The sequence below is a fragment of the Ambystoma mexicanum genome, chromosome 11 (genome assembly GCF_040938575.1).
Source record: "Ambystoma mexicanum isolate Mex_15411 chromosome 11, UKY_AmexF1_1, whole genome shotgun sequence".
Classification (NCBI taxonomy): domain Eukaryota; kingdom Metazoa; phylum Chordata; class Amphibia; order Caudata; family Ambystomatidae; genus Ambystoma; species Ambystoma mexicanum.
Window position 1 is genome coordinate 90,018,526 of NC_090934.1, and position 24,869 is coordinate 90,043,394.

General features: G+C 49.6%; 1 protein-coding gene across 1 annotated transcript in view; it reads right to left on the reverse strand.

Annotated features, from left to right (window-relative positions):
- CLSPN (claspin) overlaps positions 1–24,869 on the reverse strand; it is a 503,683-nt gene that overhangs the window by 264,470 nt on the left and 214,344 nt on the right. The window contains exons 11-13 of the mRNA XM_069622600.1: positions 18,582–18,769; positions 17,458–17,504; positions 16,074–16,279 (exon numbers count right to left, since the gene is read on the reverse strand). Of these exons, the coding sequence (XP_069478701.1) occupies positions 16,074–16,279; positions 17,458–17,504; positions 18,582–18,769 (441 nt within the window). The remainder of the gene's footprint in view (positions 1–16,073; positions 16,280–17,457; positions 17,505–18,581; positions 18,770–24,869) is intronic.

Sequence of the window (24,869 nt, forward strand, 5' to 3'; positions counted from 1 at the left end):
TGCAGTTCTTATGTTCCTCTTAGTTCGAATAGTAATGTCTTGCTTCTTTCCTTTTAGGTATGGAAAGGTATTTTGGTGTTGTCATGCAGTTTGAAGAGAAGCATGGGCCGGTAGGCGAAAGCGTGGTGTGCGCGATGCTGTCCAGTGAGTAATGCGCAATGTGAGCCTTTTATATTGCTAACCTGTGTCTTTTCTCTACTTGCAGGTTGAGGAATGCAGGTTGCGATGTTCCTCGCCGAGCGCCGTAATGTTCCAGCAAAGATACTGAGCAGGAGATGACTACCCAGGTAAGAATTGTGTGGCTTTCTTCATTCAGGAGGAAACTTGAGTAAACGCTTACTAATGCTGTCTTTCTTTCCCCTCTTTCCAAGTTATGGTATTCCAGGATGCATGCGGTGCCAGATGATGGAGTTCGTACCTTCGGGTGAGTGGACATGAAGTCGGCGATGGATTGAAGACAGGATACTGTTCCAGGTAAGTTTCGTAGTGTTCTTTCTCTCTCTGCAGGTCCTTGGTTTCAGGTAAGCTGGCATCAAAGAACTGGACACAGTGAGCGTTACGCTAGCCCACAGCAGAATAACACAAAGCATGTTCTGTTTGGGTGCAGTTGAAATAGTCTCAGGTAAAGTAGTGCAGGTAAAATAGTCCCAGGCCTGCCACACCCAAAAGATTAGACCGCATAGCTCAGTTCCTTGTAACTGAGCTATGCGTGCCTCCATGTTGGCTGAACACCCCCCAAACCCCCCCCCCCCCCCAAGTTAAATAGTCCCAAGTAAATAGTCCCATTCTAATGTTGGTCTTCATGATGGTTATGAGCCTGGCACCAAAGGCGCCAGGACTGACTCCAAGAGAGTCTTGGATAATGTTAAGGCCTTTGACCTGGCCATAACTGGAAGGCTGACTTGCCAGTGCGGGCCAGGGGCAAGGGTCATGACAGTTGCGGACCAGGTCCAGACACTCGTTTCTCCTCTGCACTTCCCAACCAGGAAGTTATGTGGAAAGTACTTGCAACGTTTGGTGACTTCCAGTGAGAAGGTAGGAGAGCTCCTGGGTAGCTGTGGTCTCGGCTACAGTAGGTCTTGTGCTGTCCAGGCAGGGATCACAAATATTTCCTTGGCAGAGGACTTTGTAGCAGACTGTACGCCTTCGCAAGTTCAAGATAACTCCTCCTTTAAGTGTCCAAATATGAATCCAGGGGTGGGTCTCTGCTCCCTCCACCCCTTTATATAGTCAAAAGATCACAGCGGATTGGTTCCCTTTTAGCTGTCAGTAAGAGATATAATCATGACTGCCATTTCAGAATCTTCTTGCCCATTGACGTGATACCAAGACTGCTTTTATCTGCGGAAATTGAGGAGGCAGGAAGTTTGGGAGCCTCAAGTACCACCAAGATGGTGGGAACATCATAAATAGAAGGTTCTTTCATGGGCTTCACTAATCCATCCCCTTCATCTCTCAGCCTACATCAAAAGGCCTCTTAATTTACACCGATGTGCAACTCCCCTTGGTCTGGCAGCCTTCCCTTCGAAGCACTGTACATCTCCCTGCCCCCAAGGGCAGTTCCGGTCGTCCTGGGAGCTGAAGATCAAGGCTTTGCTTAGACCAATCCCGAAGGGTTTGTTTTGGCCGAATCCTTGCCTTCGTGCAGTGAACACGGCAGCACTTGAACAGGAAGGTCAATAGTAATCAAGTTGAAAATAAAATTACTGTTGTACGTTTTAAGTAATATAAACGCTGTGCCCTATACATCACCATGTCATAATCATGCATGGCTTGCATTTCAATTTGACATCTGCCACCACATCCTGGGGCCCACATTATTAGTTCCTTTATACTCAGGATTGCGCACAGTTGACAGATCCTTTGATTCCAATAGTTGCTGGCTGGAATGCACATGTCCCCGAGACTTATGTTCCCAAACAACAAGGCAGCTGCGGAGTGACGTCAGACAAGCTCAGTAAAGTCACTATGCTTTTCTAGCAAGGTGTATTATGTAAGGAAAGGGAGGCCTGATTAGAAGACCTCACTTTAAGACAAATACCTGTTAGTACAAATCAAAAAGCTCTGGCTCTTCTGCTCACACAGATGGCAGTCACAGGGACATGTTCCCATTACATTTTGTGAACTCCACAGGTCCACAATCTAACTCGCACACTTATTAGTATCCCTAGATATTGTTCTCCAAAGTGTTTTTGCATGTACTGAACGAATGCCTTGGGAGTCGAGACCGGGGATGTCTTTGGGGGTGGAGTCAAATTTCAGGATCCAGTTCCATCCACCGTGTGGAAGGGAAATTGGGCAACAGACGGACTAACTCTTTGCAGCTCGCTCCCCTCAATCAAATCACCACACAAAGTACATAATGTGGGGTAAATCTTTTACTTAGTCTCCCTCGTGAGTGATGTGCTCTCTATACCAGTCTCTATTCACCCTAAGCGGGACGACTAACTACTCAGTAACACTACCAGGTAGAGTTGGCCTGTTTTTGTGGTGAAAGCCTGCAGTCCACCATCTAAAACTCCACACCAGCAGTGACCTAGAAAAATCCTCCTAACACGCATATTAAATACACACAAAGAAAAATGATTTGAGTGGTAGGACTTAAAAATATGTGTTAGTAGTCACTTTTCTCTCACTTCCCAGCAAAATAAAAATGCTGCATGTAAGTGCAGCAAAATGAACCACTAAAGATGCCTCCTTTTGTCAGACTCTACAAACCTCTGGGTGTGGTGGAGGAATAGGAATACTATACCGTGTAATAAATGTCACTGTCTCACCTTCATCAACACCACTGCCCACATTTTCTTCCTTTGAATATTCGTTTACCACTTTATAAACCTTACCCTATCTCATTCTTATTTATCGCCCCCTGGTCCCATTAACTCCTTTTGCGATGACATTGACAATCTTCTTTCCACTATTCCTCCCCATTGACCACTTCTCTTGTACTCCTACGTGACTAATCTTCATCTCACTACTACCCACATTTCACGTCCTCATCTGTGCATACCACCAAACTTATAAACGCCATCAAGCCATACCTCTCAAAATCTAACTGCCTTTCAATAGCCAGAGCAACCATTGGAGCCAAAGTGGACTATTGCAATGCCCTCCTAGCGGGCACATCGGCAAAAAAACCTTAACAGACTACAAGTCACACAGAACAATGCTCTCCGGGCCGCTCGTAGCATCCCAAGAAGAGAGCATATCTCCCAGGCCAGACACCCAGCCCAATGGCTCCCGGTCAAAGAGCGGATCACACTCAAAATCCTCACCCTCACACACAAATGGCTCTCTCTTTCCGCCCCGTCCTACCTATCAGAGACCATCTCCAAACGCTCCTCCTCACGTCCCACCAGGACGCAATACACCAACTTACACGCATCAAAAAGCCAAAGCCGGTGGCCTAAGCTTCCCCTACATTGCTGCCAAGTCCTGGAATGCTCTACCTGCAGACATTAGAGCAGAGAACTCGCTCCCGATTTTTCGTAGGAAACTTAAGACGACCTTCCTTGCACAATAATGTGACACTCGCCAACCTATGTAAATATACTGCACTGTAAATTTGTACAAATGTTATACCTGCTCCTGTAAATTATGTATTACTCGTGTATATGCAACCAAGATATGTCTGCAACAAGCGCCACGATGCCCCCGGGCTGACGTGCGCTCTACAAATCCGAATGAAATAAACTGCCATTTCTTGCTATTCTGGACTCTTATTTCCTCTCTCCTGTTGTCACTCCCCCTTCGTATATTCCTGGGTCTTGATTTGATTTTCGCTTCTTCCTCTCCATTTCTGATGCATCATCTCTTCCTGTTTATCTCTCTGATCACCATGTTCTTCTTGCCTCTACCCATCCCATATCTCCTACATCACTGGTCTCTTCCTTCCCTCACTTTCGACGCGATGTGCGCAACTTTAACACCCCACTATTTGTCTCCACCAGTACCGCTGTTCTACCATCTTATTCTACCTTCTCGGCTGTCAGCTAATGACGCAACCTCTGCCCTTTCTTCACTTTCTGCATCTCTTGATATTCTTTACCCGGGATCTCCCTTTCATCCATCCCATAAACCTTCTCAACCATGGCTTTCCACCCACCTCCAGTCAATGCAGCGTTCTTTATGCTGACTGTAAAGGCGATGGCTCTACTCCAAACATGAGAAGGACTTTAAATCCTAATCATATCACATTTTATGATCGTCTTCTAGACGCTAAATCGGATTTCTCAGATATTCTCCATACCCAGTCAGCTCATCCATGTCCCCTCTTTCAAACTCTTTCTCATCGTCTCTCTCGTCCAACTTTGGACCATTCACTTAACGCTTCCTCGTCTGCCTCCGATATTGCCTCCTTTTTCTCATCCAAGGTGGCCTCTCTCCGCCTTGCTATTGAGTCCTCTGTCTCCTACACCAACTCATCCCCTCCACCTACTCTTCCTCTGGTTACCGCCATCTCTCATTTCTCTACTGTCACAAACGAAGACATCTCTCTTATGATGCCTTGTGCTCATCCTACTGATCCCATTCAATTGGTACTTATCTCTAAGGTTTATCCCTCTGTTAAATCTTACCTCTCTTCAATCTTATCTCGTCTCGGGAGGATAGCTCAGGGGCAACGTGCCCGCCTGGGAAGCAAGTCGGCACGGAGCCACACAGGTGCGATCCCCGGGTCCGCGCTTAGAAACCTCTGGGTATTAAGCGCGTTATAAATAACCCATCAAATGGTCCTATCACCCTTCTTTAATATTTGTCTTACTTCAACCTTCCCCTCCTCCTTCAAATATACTTCCTTTATCCTTATTTTACAGAAACCCTCTGCTGCTCCTTCTCTTGTTTCTAACTTTCGTCCCATTTCTCCTCTTCTCCATCTATCCAAGCTACTGTCATGACCCTTGCACCTGGCCCTCAAAATCTCATCCAAGACTCTCTTGGAGTCAGTCCTGGCGCTCATAACCATCATGAAGACCAACATTAGAATGGGACTATTTACTTGGGACTATTTAACTTGGGGGTGTTCAGCCAACATGGAGGCACACACATAGCTCAGTTACAAAGAACTGAGGTATGCGGTCTAGTCTTTTGGGTGTGGCAGGCCTGGGACTATTTCACCTGGACTACTTTACCTGAGACTATTTAAACTACACCCAAACAGCAGAACATGCTGTGTGTTATTCTGCTGTGGGCAGCGTAACGCTCACCGTGTCCAGTTCTTTGATGCCAGTTTACCTGAAACCAAGAACCTGCAGAGAGAAAGGACACTACGAAACTTACCTGGAACAGTATCCTGTCTTCAATCCATCGCCGATTTCAGTTCCATTCACCTGAAGGTACGAACTCCATCAACAGGCACCACATGCATCCTGGAAAGAGGAGAAAGAAAGACAGCATTAGTAAGTGTTTACTCACGTTTCCTGCCGAATAAAGAAAGCCACACAATTCTTACCTGGGTAGTCATCTCCTGGTCAGTATCATTACGGCGCTCGGCGAGGAACATCACAACCTGTAAGGAGAGAAAAGACAGGTTAGCAATATAAAAAGGCGAAAAAGCGCCACGCATCGCACATTACTCACCGGACAGCATCGCGCACACCGCGCTTTCGCCTACCGGCCCATGCTCATCTTCAAGCTGCATGACAACACCAAAATACCTTTCCATACCTAAAAGGAAAGAAGCAAGACATTATTCAAGTTAAGAGGAACATAGGAACTGCATATAAAGACTGAAGCAGCAAACCTCCGAGTAACAGCAGGCCTGGATTCCCACAGGAATGCTTGCACCAGTGAAGTTACTTGGTCGCTGCTCACCCCCACATCTACGCTCCCCTCCCACAAGGAGCAGGACAGAGAATCCACCTTTTACAATATTAAGGTGAGGAGAAGGCCAAAGGGGGAGGAAGCAGTTGAGGCCAAGGGAGGTGGGAAAACAAAGACAATCTGGTATTGAATCCAGCTCTCCTATATTGCAGACCCATCTTTAACCAGAGGCATTACCAAGGGACCGGGAGAGGGTTCGAGAGTGCAAATCATCCAACCAGGGCTGGGTGGCGTCTCTGTGGATACCAGGTGACCATAACAGCTACTTGATATGATATATGGCATTTGTAACACGCCTATACACAAGTGTTTCAAGGCGCAATGAGGTGGAGGGGGGGGGCGAATACAAAGGGGAGACAGACAACGATCCTACTAGGCCAGGTGTCATTCAGACCGCGCAAGGGGAAGGGGAGAGGGGGAAAGTGCTGTACATGGTTAGTAGAATACAAGATAAATAATAGGGCCAGCTGGTGGCAAGTGCAAGGTAAGTGCCGGGAGAAGGGGCTGTGGGATACAGAGATAGTCCCGTAGTGCAGGTAGGCAGTGCAGGGAAGCGAGGCTTGGCCAAGGACCGAGATCGGTGAGTGGCCCAGTAGCAGATTCGGTGCAGGTTCACTGATTTTAGCAGGGGAGAGAGGGAGAGAAAGCGGAGGCAAAGAGGAAGGTTTTGAGGTGCTTCCGGAACCGGAGATGGTTCTCCTCAAGTTTCAGGGAGGCAGGAAGGCTGTTCCAGAGGGAGGCCCCTGCTGCGGAGAGAGATCTAACCCAAGCTCGTTGCTTGGAGAAGCGGCTGACCCTGAGGTAGTTGGAGGTGGATGAGCGAAGAGCTCGAGAAGGAAGATATTTAGGCAGAGAGAGTTGAAGGTATTTTGGCCCAAGGCCCCAGAAGGCCCTATGGACAATGCAGAGGGTTTTGAACTTAATCCTCGCAGCCACTGGGAGCCAGTGTAGATTTCAGTCCTGGAGAGATACAGTCCTTGGGCTTGAGGCCAAGGACAAGTCTCGCAGTCCTGTTCTGGATGAGTTGCAAAGGGCGGAGAGTAGAGGCAGGAAGATTTAGATAGAGGCTGTTACAGTAGTCCAGCTTCGAGAGAACCAGGGCTCTGGAGACGGTGAGCTTCTGGGGGAAGGAGAGGAAGGGAAGGATTCCCTCTGAGGAGGTGTAGCTGGTAGTGTGACTTCTTAGAGACGTCAGATATGTGAGGAGAGAAAGTGTGCAGTCGAAGATGACCAAGGTTTTTTGCCTTGCAGGTAGGCGCAGGAAGAAGACCAAGGGAGGCCGGCAAGAGAGCTGCAGGGAAGGAGGGAGTGGGTGTGCCAATAAGTAGAATCTCAGTCTTACTGGCATTAAGGCAGAGGACGTTGGCGGCACACCATTCCTGGATAGCAGAGAGACAGTCCGAGATGAGGGAAGAGGAGGCCGAGGGTAGCCTGAAAATGAGCTGGGTATCATCCGCGTAGCACTGAAAGTTGGGACAGAGCGGCGATGCGGTGAGCAAGAAGTGCCAGATACCGGTTGAACAGCCAGGGGGAGAGGTTAGAACCCTGGGGGACACCACAGGTAGAGAAAAAGATGTCAAAGAGGAAGGAACCCAGTTGGACCTGGGAGGGTCGATTGGAGAGGAAGGAGGTCAGCCACGCCAGAGCCTGACCAGTGATACCCAGGTTATCACGGAGGCGGTTGAGCAGGATGGTGTGGTTGACAGTGTCAAAGGCAGAAGAGAGGTCGAGCAAAATGAGAACACAGGGGGTGTTCAAGTCAAGGTTAGAGAGCAGGTCCTCACGGATGTTCAGGAGAGCAGTTTCCGTGCTTCTGGCAGCTCTGAAGCCAGACTGATGGTCATGAAGACTACCAACAGATTCAGCATGGAGACTTGAACGTCTTGTCTATCTACAAGTCTCCTCATCGTCTCTAATAACCCCATTCTCTGCCGTTTTCAATCTGGTTTCCGACCTATGCACTCAATGGCCACGGCTCTTCTTTCAGTTCTAAACTTATTACTTACAAAGCGCTACTCCAAACATTCTTCTATCTTCATTCTATTAGACCTTTCTGCCGCCTTTGACACTGTTGATCATTCACTCTTGCTAGCTTCCTGGTCTTCCTTTGGTTTTTCCGGTTCTGTTCTTTCCTGGTTTAAATCTTACTTGTCCCAACGGACACTTGTTTCTTGGGGTGGGTCAACTTCTGACTCACATCCTATGGATCATGTCCCACAAGGATCGGACTTGGGGCCTTTTCTTTATTCCCCTTTACACTTCGGCTCTTGCTAAAGTTATTTCCTCCTATGGCCTCTCTCACCACTTCCGTGCTGACAACACCCAGCTCTTTCTTTCCTTCTCCTCATCTGACATCCATACTCGGCTGTCATGCCTAATGGCCATCAAATCATGGATGTCCTATCGCTACCTCACACTCAACACTACAAAAACGGAAGTCCTCTTTTTCCCCTTCTACTACCATTTCCTCTGCTATTTCTCCTACATGCATCTCATTTCCTCTTTCCCAACTTTCCATTGTATCCACTGCTCGCAATCTGGGACTTTACTTTGACGCCGCCTTATGATTCAAACATCTCATTTCTCTCTTCTCGTGCTTGCCGTCATCTATTTAATATTTCAAAAGTCCGCTCTTTGCTAACTTTTGGCACAACAGCTACTTATATCCTCCCTAATTTTTTCACATCTTTTACTGTTGCACTACTCTTTTTGGACTCCCTAACTCTCGACTTTCTCCTCTAAAATCAGTTTTCAATGCTGCCATTCGAGTACTCTTGTTTGACTTTACGTGAATCAATATCCTCTGCTCTTCTCATCTTGGCTGGCTTCCTTTCCATGAACAGCTTAAATTCAACTTTCTTTACCTGGTATTTAAAACACTATGGTCTTATTCCGGATTACCTTTCCTCACTGGTCTCATTCTACACTCCCTCTCGATTCCTTTGCTGTAGTTATCAGTTTGGTCTTGTAGGTCCAGCCCTCCCTTTGCCAATCACACTTTCGCACACTTGCTCACCTTGCCCCCCTGCACTGGAATGCTCTACCACTTTCTCTATACTCCATCACTACCTATTCCGCAAATCGCTGAAACTTCATTTGATTCAGTAGGGCTGATCCCAGGCTCCCAATGTCAAGCTTCATTTGTTTACTATTGTACCGTTTTATACTTTTGCTATGTTAAGCGCTTTGGATTAAGGTGGTATAAAAATACCAAATATATACAAACACAAGAAAAAGTACTATGTCCCAAACACACTTTCTCAGTGTGTGATCTCAGAGGTACAAAAGGGGGCAATTTAAGAAGACTTAGCAATATGGGCTACTGCAGGCAGCACATTATAAGGAACAAGTTACTTACCTGTAACTGTTGTTCTCCAGCATGGGTCTGGCATCGATTCACATGCTCATGAATATTCCCCGTCAGGCTGGGAATCCTCGGTAAAGAAAAAACCAGTATCAGTTTTCGTAGTAGTAACCAATCACTGATCTCTGCGTCATACTGACCACAGCCAATGACTGCCCTCTACCTAAGCCCCGCCTCAGGCAGCCATCTTCAGATTTGGAAGCACGTGAAGTGGCAGTATGACCAAGTGAAGAGCCGCAGAGGGGTAGGTGGGAGGGTTCGCATGTGAATCCATGCCAGACCCATGCTGGAGAACAAGTTACAGGTAAGTAACTTGTTCCTTCTCCAGCATGGGGTCTGGCATGGATTCACATGCTCATGAATAAAGAATACATAGCAGTACACACATGCACAACCACGGGAGGTGGCAAAGGCTCAACATTAAGCATTACATCAAACTTAACATTAAGCATCTCACCAGGCTCACCTCAGGCGAACAGGTTGCGCAGCACTGCTTGGCCGACCCTGGACTCCTCCCTGGAATCCCGATCGACGCAGTAAAATTTCATGAAGGTGTGCGTCGACCTCCACGTAGCAGCCCTGCATATGTCCAGCAGGGGCACACCAGAAAAAAGGAACGCCGTGGTAGCTGCGATCGCTCTGGTGGAATGGGCTCTCGGACGGCCAGGCAGCGGTCGGTTTGCCAACCAATGACAGTACATGATACAGCCGGAGAGCCATCTGGAAATGGAAGCCTTCGAGAGAGCCTTCCCCTGATTGATAGGTCCAAAATTCACAAAGAGTTGTGACGTCTTCCGAAAACACTTCGTGCGGTCCACGTAGAACTTCAGCGCTCTAGCCACATCCAGCGAGTGCAAAGTCCTCTCAGCCGGCGATGAAGGCGACGGGAAGAACACAGGCAACACCAAGGGTTCGTTGAGGTGGAAGTCCGACGGCACCTTGGGCATGAAGGAGGGGTGCGTCCTGAGCAGTACCCTCGTGTCGTGAAAAGGCAAGTACGGGGCCTTGCAGGAAAGGGCCTGGATCTCTCCCACTCGTCGTGCAGAGGTGATGGCCACAAGAAACGCTGTTTTCCACGACAGAAACTTCAACGGGGCCGAGTGCAGAGGCTCGAACGGAGGTCCCATGAGCTTGGTCAGCACCACGTTGAGCTCCCACGCCGGGGCCTTCACCGGCGGGAACGATCTGAACAGTCCCTTCATGAACTCTTTCACCAGACGATGAGACCACAAGGACGTCCGCCCCGTGGTTCTGGTGTATCGGGAGATCGCAGCAAGATGAATCTTGATGGACGCGTGTGCCAGTCCAGCTTTGGCCAGCGTCAGCAGGTACGGCAGTACTTGGGGAGCCGTAATCCGTAGAGGGTTAATCTTCTGTGCGTGGCACCAGACAGAGAACCTCTTCCATTTGTGTCCGTAGCATTTAAGAGTCGAGGACGCCCTGGCCTTTGCAAGAACCTCTCTGCAGTCGGCCGGTATGTCGTATCCTCCAAACTCTAGCGCTGCAGGAGCCAGGCCTGCAAGTTCAGCGACTTCGGGTCGTGGTGGAGGATGGCACCTCCTTCCCTGGAGAGTAGATCTGCGTCCACCGGCAGCTTGATTGACGGGGACGCTGACAAGTCCAGAAGGTCCAGGAACCATATCTGCCTCGGCCACGCAGGTGCGACGAGAATCATCCTGCACCGTGACCTCTTGAGCTGGTTGACGAGCCGGATTAGCAGTGGCAATGGAGGGAACGCGTAGAGGAACAGGCCCTCCCAGGGGAACGAGAAAGCATCGCCCATGCTCCTCGCCTGGGGAAACCTGCTGGCGAACCTCCGGCACTTGGAGTTCGTCACCGTCGCAAACAGGTCGATCTGGGGTGTGCCCCACCGTCGGAAGAGGCGATCAACTAGATCCTGCCGTAGTTCCCACTCGTGGCACGAGCGCAGCTCCCTGCTGAGTGAGTCGGCGATGGTGTTTTTTATCCCTGCCAGATGAAACGGCACCAGAAATATCCTTTGGGCGACGGCCCAATGCCACAGGTCCTGCGCCTCCTTGGACAGTGCTTGGGACCTGGTTCCGCCCTGTTTCCTGATGTAAAACATGGTGGTGGTGTTGTCGTTGAAGATCCTCACCACCTTGCCCTTGAGGGACGGAAGGAAGGACCTGAGGGCCCAAAACACTGCACGGAGCTCCAGGACGTTGATATGTAGGGATTTCTCCGTCTGGAGCCAAAGGCCTCTTGCGTGCAGATTTTCGGTGTGCGCTTCCCACCCTTCCAGGGAGGCATCCGTGGTCACTGTCTCCTGGTGGGCTGGGGTCTGGAAGTCCATGCCTGCCGTCAGATGCGTGCGGGTGCCCCACGACCGGATCGCTCGTCGGAAACTCTCGTCGAGTGGGATCCTTTCCTCGAAGCTGCCTGTAGTTTGGATCCAGCGCGCGTCCAGGAACTCCTGCAACGGGCGCATCCGGAGCCTGCACATGGGAATGAGGTAGATGCAGGAAGACATCATTCCGAGGAGGGACTTGATGGAACTCACCTTGGCCGCGTCGGCCACCAACATCTGCTGTACCTTGCCCAGGATGGATCTGGTCCTCTCCTCCGACGGGGAGGCCAGAAGGGACACTGTCGAGCCTCGCACCCAGAAACAGTGCGTCTTGCGTGGGTACCAGGTGGGATTTGGCGTAGTTCACAGAGAATCCCAGGTCCGTGAGAAGTTGGACGGTCCTTGCCATGTGCTCCACGGCGAGCTCCCTCGTCTTGGCTCGGATGAGCCAGTCGTCCAGGTAGGGGTAGACGTGGACCCCCTCGCGGCGCAGCTGCGCCGCCACCGGTGCAAGGCACTTGGTGAATACCCTGGGTGCCGACCGTAGTCCGAAGGGGAGGGCTTTGAACTGGTAGTGACGCCCTTGGAGCACAAACCTGAGGAATTTTCGGTGCCCCTTTAGGATGGGAATATGGAAGTAGGCATCCTCCAAATCCAACGACGACAGGAAGTCTCCTTCCTCCAGCTGACCCAGGACATGCTGGAGGGTGACCATCCGGAACTTCTGCGCCTTGATGAACTTGTTCAGACGCCGCAGGTCTAGGATGGGGCGCCATCCTCCAGTCTGCTTCACGAGGAAGTATCTCGAGTAAACTCCGGAGCCCCGAAGCCTCTTTGGGACGAGTTCGATGGCGCCTTTCCTGAGCATCGCCTTTACCTCCAGGAGAAGCTGAGGGACGTGAAGCTCTTTCCTGGCCACGGGGGGGACGCACGGGCACCTTCTTTGAAACTCGAGCGCGTGGCCCCGGGCTAAGGCGTCCAGCACCCAACGGTCGGTGGAGATGGACTCCACACGCCGACGAAGCTCGCCAGCCGGCCTCCCACCGGGGTGCTTTGGTGGGGGCCCGACCCCACGGCCGGTTCAATCCTGCTTCGACGAGGCTTTGCCGGCTTGACCTCCTTGGCGACGACGGCGGGGTCCGCCAGACTTGCCTCGTCCCCTGTAGGCATCCTGAGACGAGCGGGCCGCTTGCCGGTAGGTGGAGAAACCGCCGCCGGAACTTTTGGAGGCGCCCTTGCCTCCGCTGCTCCGAAAGGCCGGGCAGTCGTTGTTGCAGAACCCCAAGGGCCCGGGCCGTCTCCGCTTTAATGGCCTGAAGGGAATCGTCCACTGTTTTCCCAAACAGGTTGTTCCCATCGAACGGCATGTCCAGGACTCTGGTCTGTACGTCTTGACGGAAGTCCGTAGCCTTGAGCCATCCACGCCACCTAAGGCACACGCCGTTGCCCAGTTGGCGAAATCCCGTGTCGGCGATGTCCGTCGCAATAGTGATGGCGTGGTCCGACGCCACCTCACCTTCCTGTAGGATCTCCAGGGCCTCAGCCCTCTTGTCCGGTAGGAAGTCCAGCAGGGGAGCCAGTTTGAACCATAGCTCCCTGTCATAGCGGGCCACGATAGCCAAGGCGTTGGCCGCCTTAATCGTTGTCGCTGCAGACGAGATGACCCTGCGTCGCATAGTGTCCAATTTCTTTCCCTCGCCGTCCGGCGGGGAAGTCGATGTGGAGGCCGCACCCCCCCGCTTTCTTCCTGGCCGCCGCGGAGACGACGGAGTCCGGGGTAGGCTGCGCTCGGAGGCACAGGGGGGCCGCGTCCGGGACCCGGTCTCTTCTAGCTGGCGTCGTCGAAGGGTTCTTGAGGAGGGCGAGGCCCTCATCCCAAATGTCGTCCAGTAGAGGCACCGCGAGGACAGTCTTCCTCTTGGCCTCGCGCCGTTGATAAAGGAATCCTTCCTTTTTCTTCTCTTCAGGGCAGAGTTGGAAGAGCTCGGACGCCCTGGCGATCATGGAGTGGAACGACCCAATCTCGTCGGGCGGAGAAGCCCTGGTGGGAGGTGACGGCAGATCCTCGTCATAGACCTCGTCGTCCGTACCCGTCGCTGCCTTGTCAGTCCCCGTATCATCCCCTCGGGTGGACGGTGAAGAGGGCTGGACGGGGCGCGACGGCTGAAAAGGAGGTGGAGGATGAATCCTCCTTTTCTTGGGAGGAGGAACGCCAGAAGGTCCCGGTTCTGGGTCCCCCGACGGCAGTGGCTCCTCCGCCGGCAACGGTAGTCTCGTCCTTATCTCCGAGCACAAGGACTGTATAGCCAACAAAATGGCCGCCGAGTTGTCTTGCGGCGCTGGCAGAGGGGAATCCGACGGGCGATCAGGGGCCCCGTCGGCACCCTCGACGATGTCGTCACCTGCGTCGGGATCCATCCCGACGGGCCGGTCTTCTTCCACGCCGAGGCCGTGGCTTAAGACCTCGATCAGCTCTTCCTCCGAGGTTGAAGCCAAATCCACGATGACACCCTGCCCCCCCTTTTTCTTCTCCGCCGGAGATTTCACGGGGGTCCTATCGATGGGCATAAAAGGACTCCCTCCGAGGTGGCAGGGAGACTCTGAGCCCCGAGGTCGCCACCACTGGTGTAGCCTCCACAGGCTGAGCCAGGGCCGCCGCGACAGTCTCGATAGAGGCCTTGGCCGGGTGGATTAAGGCCTTCACCACCTTAGGTGCGCTCACCGCCTTATCCTTGGGGGGGGGGGGGACACTGCCTCGCTCCCCCTCCGATGGGGCCTTCGAGCTCGACCGGGGCCTCTCCAGGAGCTTCGCCGGGTGCTCGGCCTTCCTCTTACCCGACCCAGAGCGTTGGCTCGTGGTTGATGGTGCCGGGGAGGGTGCGCCCTGCCTGGCGCCCGTAGAGCCCGACCGTTCGGCGCTCCCGGTGCCAGCGGACTCGCGGTGCTTGGCCTTGTGTTGGACCCCCGTCGCTGGGGCGTCCTCAAAGGTCTTAGAAGACCGCTCGGATTTCTTCCTCTTCTTCTCGCCGGACGGGCTCTTCCCTTCCAGCCAGTTGGCGAGACGTTGATGGCGGTCCTTCATGGTCCGCTCCGACATGTTGCCGCAAAACGCACAGTCCTTCTCCACGTGCGTCTTGTCCTCATGTAAGCAGTAGAGACAAAATGAGTGTTCGTCCTCCTTAAAGACGTTCTGCAGCTGGCATCCAGGGCAGACCCTGAACAGCTTTCCAGGCGTCGAGCTTCCCTTCTCCTGGGCCATGTCCGGGCCTGAGAAACTTCTGGAGTCCTCCAAAAGCGTAGCTCGACGAAATCTTCACCCTTGAGGGGCGCAGACGAATCCGACACGGGTCCCCGTTGATCGGATGGAGAGTCGGTGGAGCTCGAGGCTCTTTTGACAGAAAAAAAAAAAAAAAAAAAAAATCGAAGTTTTTGAGAAAAAAACATGAAAAAATAGCACTAACGCTCGAGAGCAATAGCACGAGGATCCCAACACATGAACGTGCGGTAAAAATCTGAAGATGGCTGCCTGAGGCGGGGCTTAGGTAGAAGGCAGTCATTGGCTGTGGTCAGTATGACGCAGAGATCAGTGATTGGTTACTACTACGAAAGACAGATCAGAAACGAAACTGATACTGGTTTTTTCTTTACCGAGGATTCCCAGCCTGACGACGGGGAATATTCATGAGCATGTGAATCCATGCCAGACCCCATGCTGGAGAAATGCAGTTGTAGCTTTCAAGGAGACATTAGAAAAGTTTAAGTCAACAAAAATAAGTCTGGATACCAAAAAGCCATCAAAATGTTTAGGAGACTACAAAAGTAAGCCAAACGAGAGACAAAAAGTTATTCAGTCTGTTAAATAATAACCAGAAATTTGGGCTAATTTAGAACAAGCTCATTTTGGAACTATTGGCACTACCATCTATGGGAAGCAAAATTGATTCAAGGATCCTCTGCTGCATGACACTGGTCCGCACCTTAATCGCAGTGAAATCTACAACCAAGAGCCAGGAAATGACAACACCCTCAGTCCCCCCACCCCCTCTTCACGAGCCCCAAAATCTCTCAACCAACTCACTACTAAAATCTTGCATCCTTACACCTGCCACACGCCTTCAGACGACCTCCAGGTCTAGTGTACTTAGATACAGACCCTATCCATTTTCGATCAACAACAATGTGGTAAATGTTTGCACCCCACAATCCGGGGGCTGCCCATATGGCTAACCTGCTTGGTCAGTGCCAAACACAAACAAGAGAATCTTACATCGGCACACAGGTAATGGGTAATTCCGACCTGCATCCATCAACACCAAAGATTTCTGCCTCTGCCTTCCTGCTATCAGACAAACACACCCTGCCCTCCTTTCTTACAGACACATGCAAAGTGAGGCCAAAATTATTGGCAGAAGGACGCTGTATAAGACCACTTTACAATACATTACTTTCCGTAACTCATAACACTCAAATTCCCTCCCACTCCTTGTGCTCAATAATTTTATCTCAATGTTAATTACTACTAGCAAAACATGAACCTTTGATATACACTAACATGACAAAAGAATGGAGAAATGTGCTGACCTTTGAAGCAGAGCTGATGAAGCTAGCTTTGAAGAGTCCTGGAGAAGGTGAGCGAAAGCCACCTGTGGCAGAGGACACACTACCTCCTCGTGCAGATTGACGGTTGTAGGGTTGGTAAGAAGGGATCATAGAGCTGATGAGCTCAAAGCTGCCATTGTGACTGCTGTCCTTGTTCAACGGTGGCAAGAGGAAAGAATCATCATCCTCTTTCAAGAAGAAAACAAAGTTAGAAGAAAACAATGTCAGAAAAAAAAAAAGCAATGAGAACAAACGTTTTAGACTGAATTGATTTACTTGCTGGCAGCATCAGTACTGGCTCAGAACTCAAACAGTATGGGCATACTAAAGCATTTTAGTTGCCCAGATGTATTGTACCCATTGTGCTGCCAATGGCTCCTTTACTGTAGCTTTCTGCCAATCATACTCAAATTTGCAAGTGGCTTGGTTTTATCTTCTGTATCCTTAAATGGATTTTTTCCCACCTTTGCCGAAAACTTAACGTTCAAATCAGATTTGAGTGGATGGTTCCTGGCCATGAATCCTCACCCCTCCCAAAGCAGCATTCCAGCGTTTCAAGGCTTAGCAAGGTTTCTGCTTATGCCAGTCACCCCTTCATAGCGTGGTGGGTCACCACTTGCAACCTGCCAGAGACCAGGTCATACACTTCCAAAATATTTTGGCGTGAACGAGGGCAGAGTGGTCTCCTTAAGAGCATACAAATGTTGCCTAAGTTAAAAAAAAAAGTTGCTAGATTGTTCCTCCAGTCACTTGTGTACAACAATGCCAGTCCATTAATGAGACCATCTAACATGACATTAAATAAGGAAACAGTCATTCCGGGTTTACAGGGGCAATGTCCCAACGAGTCAACAGCCACTACACTGCAATGCCTTGTATTCATTGCTACAGATCCAAAAGTGAATATCGGATCAGGATAATGCCGAAGAATAGCAATGGTATCAGAGTTGTAAGCAATTTGAATAAATAGTAGGATTTTAAAAAGTAACATGGTATTCTATCAGCATGGGACAAACCTTGGACATTTCAATGAATGGTACATTAATCTTGAGGAATAAGGCCACAAAGGCCATATCTTTGGCTATAAACTAAGGAGCCTGGAACCACATTAAAGAAAATCTTAATTAAAGGCGCACCATGCTTAGACACCTTTTAACAGGTAGTTGCAACATTGCGCCACAAAGCTTTGCCAGTCACGATAGGGTCTCTGCTCTTAATTTCTAGCATATCGCAGATTGATGGGCATCGGCAACTAATAGAAGATCATCCCTACAGAATAATTGAACCTATTTTTGTCAAACTTAAACTAAAAGACTGGGGCACTTTATGACAAACATTTTGGGCTTGCATTGAGTACATGTATTACCTAGTTTGCCTTCTCGTCTAACTTGAAGGTCTTCTGTTGTGGAATCTCTGCAAAACACATGAAAAAGTACAAATTAGGGTTGTAGCCATTGAAGGAAAAGGGACTTGTCTAACAATAGTTTTCCTTTTTTCTGCCACCCACCAGTAAAATCCATATTTGTGCATTTCCATCTTCTCAAAGGGTTCAAACAAACATTTGCGTACATGCCAGACCATGGAAACCACATCACCAAGCAGGCTGCTCTGAAATAATTCTTCATCTTGCCTGCACATTTGTGAATGGTTTTCCGCAGACCATAACACCCATGAAACTTTGGTATGATGGTGTGTGTGTGTGGGGGGTATGGGGTATATTCCATAAATAAACGCTATAGGTCAGGGTACAAAATGTGCACTCGCCAACAGCTAGTGATATGACTCTTGGAGAGTAAGAAATGGTGTGCCATGTGTATGTACAGAATTGGGTTGGCGAGCGACTTCCTTATGGTTAGCTAGTAGCTTGCAACTTTAATGTCTGTCCCCTGCAATAAATAGCTTACTGGTAAGGTTAATCTCTGCAACACAAGATGGTAAAAACAAAACTCGGCTGTCTAGAAATACAAAACTATAGAAGTCACTTCATTTCAGGAATAAGATCGCTGGCACTACCAACACGAGAGTTTACCCTCATTGATGGCATAAGGCCATCCATAACCAGCTTTCCCCAATTCACTACAAAACTTGTGAGCATTTGAAGGGTTTTCTAACACCCAAAAGGACTACTCCAGTTGCCCAAGGATGTAGACATTCAGAGCAGCGACAAAGGCTAGAGAAAAGCAGCAATTGGCCAACTGAACACAAAACTGCAACATGACATAAGTTGTGCAATGATTTAGTTCATGCTCGAAGAAAAGCATTTTCATGAGCTTATCTGGGTTCGATTTAAGCAAACACTATAAAAAACGCCATAGGCGGTTCTATCAATGGATCTGCCCCAGAGATTAAGAGCGCAAAGCTTTTCCTTTAAAGGGTGCCAAAGCTCACATTTGGAAGGCAAAAAAAGCATTTAAAGTCATGCAAAGAGATCGTACGCAGACAACTCCTGGTCAACACTAAAATAAATCTTTTCGTCACAGGTGACTTTACCCCATTTTGGAAGAGTTGTCCTTGAATAGCATCAACGTGCCCTCCGAGTCAGTGGGTCTGGGAGCAGGGCCACAGTCAGCATAGCGTGAAGCCATCCGTCCATCAACAGATAGAGAATCAGTTCCTTTGTCCTCATCTTCGACCGTCTCTTCATCAGAAGAACCCTCACCAAGAAGTAGTTCCAAGGTCTGATGAAACAAGACAACAGATTAGCAAGCTGAAGTCAATGCAATGGAATCCATTAATACAGTACTGCTGCACATAATTAGATTGATTTAGTAGGCCACAGAAGTTCCCTCAGATTGAAGGTACAGTTGGCGCACAAAGTAGCACCTTTTAATGAAGTAGCCGCTATGCAAGTTTCCCTGACATTTTCAATAAAACATATGGTTACCTAGTGTATGCATGTACATTTATTAATGTGCACAAAGGATTTACAATGTATCAAGTATAAAATGGTAATCTGAAGATGCATATTTTACAAAGAGTAGCGCAAAAAGTATGCTATGCTTCCCAACCACTAAATGTAACCTTCATGAAGTAATACAAATCATTTTTTTTTTTAAAAGCAGCCATATATAGTAAAGTAAAATAACCACATCAAATATAATCCAAGTTCAATGCTTAGAAATGCACCACTAAATAGGAAGGGCAGCCTAGCTTTGGATCTGCAGTGCATCAATGAACTGGTTTGACAACACCTGCATATCAATACATACGTTGAGAAGGAATAAGTTACTTCCATGAACTCGTCTTCTCCAGCATTGGTATCTTTCAGGGACTTGCATGCTCCTGAATATAACGAGTAATCAGGCTGGGAATCCTCTAACATTGAAGCCATTTACATTTAAACTTTTAAACTGCGTGTCACTTTAGTGATCCATTGGCGTTATTTTAGGTCATACTGACCACAGCCAATTAGAAAGCTTCACCCCTGGTGGCCATCTTCAGATTTGGTAGCAGACGTAATGTGGCAGTATGAGCCAAGGAGGGAGGGTTGCATGTGAATCCATGAACGATACAAATGTTGGAGAACAGGAGTTAAAGGAAATTAACATGTTCCTTCTCCAGCATTGGATCTTTCCTGGATTCACATGTTAAGATTATACTGCAGGGGAGCACTGTTGAGCAGCCAAAAGAGATGGCTGCCTAGCCAGAGTGCTCTGCACAACAGCTCAGATATTTTGTAAAGAGGCAGCAATATCCGTTGTTATTCCGAACTGTGATCATACGGCAAGGCAGATAAGACTATGGGGTATGTTCGTTTTGCAGCAAGAATCCCTGGCAGCCCGGGAGGCGGCGATATGACCAGCTGCAAGGAGCGACCGCCATACGCATTTAACGGAGGACATAAGCAGCCTGGCCTGGTTTCCACCCAATGCTGAGCGTACGGCCGGAGCAGCCCCCGTAGCGGTCCAATAGCCATTGTTTGGTGTAAGCATTTTGACTCCTGGGCCCTGCCGAGTCACATACTCTCTCCTGTTCCTGGCCCTCAATCTGAGTGAACGAGGCGGGCATGCCCATGCATCCTGCGAATCTCGGCACGGTGGACCTGTAGTGAGGGAAGCACTGTTACCTGCCACTGGGACCCCGGGGACATCCCATTAAACACCTGTTTCAGCAGAATTACTGGAGATCATGTACCCCTCAACCTAAAGTCTGGCCCGGGCCCCATCTATACTGGGTGTTGGACCCCCCGGAACAAGATCCCTGGAACTCAACATGACTAAAGGATCAGGCGGGGTGGAAAACCTGCTGAAAGACCTTTTGGGGCACACAGAGCTTTCCCCCTTCTTTGCTGTGGGGCGGGCCCAGTGCGCTCTGGCCCCCAGGCCCAAATCAGGATACTTCCCTAGATCCATCATCTCGAAAGTACTGAGTTATTGGGACAGAGATCATCTGCTTAGTCTGGCTCGAGAGAAGAAAGAACTGAGACTAGGTTCTGTTTTTCCACAAACAGCGGTTGCTTTGTGTGAAATTCGACACGCATCATATTGTGACGTTTGTTACTTCGAACTATTGTTTTAAAAACTCGACAATTATGTCTGTCTACACCGTCGACACCAAAGACCGGTTTGAAAAAATTCCGAGATTGCGGTTAAAAAATGTCCCTAACCGACCCCATCAAATCTGCCTGTGGTGCCTCAGGGAGGACCACGATACTAGAGTTTGCTCCAAGTGCCAGTCCATTATGGGAAAAGTCTTGAGGGAACGGAAGGGGAACTTAAGGTAGGATAAACACCCAAATCCCCCAAGCCTCAACCTGCTACGCCTTCGACCGATGAGTCGAGAGGTGACCATCGGAGGAAGAAGGCCAAGCGGTGCAGGTCTAAGGAGTGGTTCTCGCCACTCGTAGCCATCTTCGAAGAAGTCGAAGAGGAGGCACAGCAGGTCGCCTTAGTCGACATCGTCTGACAGTTCCCCCAAAAGGGTCACGTGCCCTTCGAAAAAGTAAACTACGGCAGACTAGAAAGCTTTCAGAGTGGAAATGCTACAAATATTTGAGAAACAAAGCCGTGCTCTGTCAAGCCTTCCAAGGAGCAAGAAAGCAGAGCTCTCAACCTAAAACTTGTGAGCCCTCGAGCCCGGGTAAAAGGCATGATCTGCATCGAGAGCCCTCAAGCCTTTGATCTGAAAAATCGAAGGCTCATTCAAGGCATGGGGGTGGGGGGGGGAAAGAGGTCTTCGACACCTTCAACGCCGTTGGTGCCAATGACGTCCATCAGGCCCTCGACCCATACTAAACCGTTGATGCCACTGCCGACAAGACGCTGAAACAGTCTATGCCAGCTGTGCCAATTTTGCCAGCTAAACCTTCAGAGCCAAGTGATCTTCCAAAAAAAGGCACGGTCTAAGAAAACGTTGATGATGTCGACAAAGTCAAAGTCTCTGGGTTCAAAACCAGATAAAAAAGTCCTCCTTCGGAGAGGAGTATATATTTTAAGTCTCTAACTTCTATTTTTGAAGAGTAAGAGCATTCAGATGTCCATTTTGGGCTTCAATACGGTACACCTAACGTACCAGAATGCCTCATTTCAGAGGACAGCAGAATGCAGGATCTATATGATCATTTGCACAATGCAAGTTGAATTGACAGATCTCCAGAGCTGGAGTTCGGAAAACCAGGAGCAGGGGAACATACCGACTCCTCTTACAGGAAGCTCATGTCTAAAGTGGTCGAGTACTTGGGTTGGAGTAGGCCTCCAGCACCCTATGACCAAGACGAGATCATTGACATGCTGGACAAGGGTCCACCTACTGATCCAGTTTTGCCTTTCCATGTGGCACTTCAAAAAAGGATGGCCAAGAATTGGGAGACTCCGGAAACTAATTCAGCAGTTGACCAGAATCTCAGCAAAAAATACCGTCCCTCCATAGCGACCCCGGCTACCTGTCAAAGCACCCCACTCCAGAGTCTGGTGGTCCAGGCAGCTACAGCTACTTCAAAACAAGCAGCGCACCCTACCATCCCTCCTGATGGAGACAACAAGCGCATAGATAGATGGGCGAGAAAGGCATTTTCCGCAGGGAGCATGGCATTAAAATCTGCAAACTCCACTTGTTCCATTGCAAATGTTTCGTACACTCTATGGGAGTGCATTTCTATGTGGGCAGAGCATATTCCCAAAGGGGATGAAAAGGACCGCTTTTTAGCTATTGTTAAGGATGGCAAAGAAGCCATCTGTGAGTCCCTTCAATCTGGATTGGATTCTGCAGATAGCCTCAGCAGGTCCATGGCTACCAGCACTGTGATGTGCAGATTTGCAGGTTTTACACCGGATGTGCAAGCCAGACTTCTCAACATGCCTTTTTGGCAGCAAGGCTGATGAGGGTCTTGAGAAGTTGCAGACCTCGAAGGCGGACAAATCTTTAGGCCCCGCTGTTAGGCAACCTCAGCCTTTGTAACGCTCACCTGGTTCCCACGGAGGCACAAGTCGAAGGCGCAGCACTCTGTAGATGGATACGAAGGGCCCCTCTATTCTGTCTTCCCTGGCTCGTTGGATACCCTCCTGTGCGTGAAAAGGGAGTATTACCAACTGTGGAACAATGCTCAAGCCTCCCACTCCCTTCCAACCCTCCACGATACCTCCTCCACGATTCCCCGTGAAGCCTCACCTTAGGGTTTGGAAGGATTAGCTCTCCATCCTGCTTCTGATGCAGGGGCGCGTTGAAACCCAGTTACCTCACTGGATTGAGGATTGATGGGAGTTCAGGTAAGCTTGACTGTTCAGGTAAGGAGCTGTAAAATTTATGTTCAAAAGTTCAAGCTTAATAATAATGTTTGTTGTCTAATTGCAGCAAGCGCTAATGCTTATGTCTTTTTCCCCCTTAGGGGCCGGGGTTCGGAGTGCCGGAGATATGGCGCCGACCCGAAGTGAAACAGTTCTGGATGAGCGCTCAGGTAATGTCTTTGCATTTGCTCATTCAATGTCTTTGTCTTTTTTCCCCCATAGGGGCCGGGGTCCGGAGATGCCAGGAAGCGGCAGGACCCAAAATGCAGTGGGAATAATCCAACAGGTAAGACTTAAAAGGAAACTGAGCTTTCCTTATTCCTTTTCTCCCTCTCACCTTTGTTCTTGTCTTTTTTCCTCTAGGCGCCGGGGCGTAGCTGAATCCGGAAGATCGCTGCTGAAGATGGAAGCGCCTTGCAAAGGTGAGTAAAATGCAGCACTGCAGCGATCGAAACAAAATGCCTTTAAAATGATGTCTTCCTTTTCAGGGCCGTTGGAGAAATGACTCCGGGATGCAGATTTAGCAGGTAAGGGCTTTTCTTCTCCTATTCTCTTCCTTGCAGGTGTTCCAGGGTGCTGGCAGGCGTGGCTGAAGTCAGGATGCAGGAGCTGACACGGTGAGCGTCCAGCTGCTAGGTGCAGAACAACGCGAAGCATGTGTGGCTGTTCGGGTGGGGTTTAAATAGCCTTGGAAGAAGTTCCTGGTATGTATCCTTCCCCGACCACACCCGGGTGGTGAAGTAGTCCTACAGGTTAAGTAGTCCCATTCAGGCCTCAAGAGGGCCTGGATGAAGCAGCAAGGTCTGCATCAGGTAAGTGTGCACCCAAGCACTTAAAACACATATCCTCTTCTGAGCCTGGCGCCTAAGGCGCCAGGACTGGGGTCCGCTATGAGCCTGGCGCCTAAGGCGCCAGGACTGAATCCAAAGGGCCCTGACTTGGGCCCGCTGAGACTTCCCTGGGGAAAATGATGTCTGCCTCTGGGGTTGCTGGGCCCGGCCTGGCTCCTTAGAGGTAGGCATCATGACAGCCTTTTCGTCCTAGTGGACAACCTTGGAGGGGTAGATCTTTTTGCTATTACTCCTCATTTGGAAGGGCAAGAGGAATGGCCAGCAAAATAGGCTAAAGAAAAAGTCCTCGTGGTGGACGAGGCAGAGGTGCCAAACCAGCTCAAGCAGCAACCTCTTTGCCATCGGCCTCCACAACAGACGCTACAAACCACTCTGAGGTCTTGAATCACAGCTCACCAGTGTGGGGCAGACCGCCTCTAAATCTAGAAGAATTGAGAGACATTACTTTGGATGCTTGGGCTCTGGAAACAATAGCCCACGGTTACTGCCTTCCCTTTATAAAGAAGCCTTAGAACAATCCACTGGGGAAACACTGAGGATTGCGGATCAGCTCCTTGTGCAGGAAATTTTAACCCTGCTAGAGAAAGGCACTATAGAACCAGTGCCTGTAGCGGAGAGGAACCAGGGTTGGTATTCCCCATATTTTTTGATCCCCAAAAAGGACTGAGAACCGAGACCCATCGTGAACTAGTTTCCTCAGGAAGGACAATTCAAGATGGTTACTCTTTCTCAGATCCTTCAGGCCCTCCAGCTCAAGGATTGGTTGGTGTCATTGGACCTTCAGGATGCTTATTTTCATGTGCCAATCCATCTCGAGCACTGAAAAAACCTTAGGTTCACAGTTGACAGCTTGCACTATCAATTTCGAGTACTGCCATTGGGGCTGACCTCCACCCCAAGGGTTTTCACCAAACTGATAGTGGTGGTTGCAGCGAGTCTCAAGAGGGGAAATTCACGTCTATCTCTACTTGGACAATTGTATGATCAGGGCGCGTTCTCCCGAACAAGACTTCAACGTTACCTGCTACTCTCTTCACAGACTGGGCTTCTCCCTCAATTACAAGTCGTCCCATATGACACCTTCACAAAAGCTCCAATACATTGAAGCTGTGATAGATACATCCTTGGTGAAGAGCTTGCCACCTGAGGTGCGGGCTCAAGACATTCTTAAGATGGTAACAACATTTCAGAGTGCCCAGCGTCTT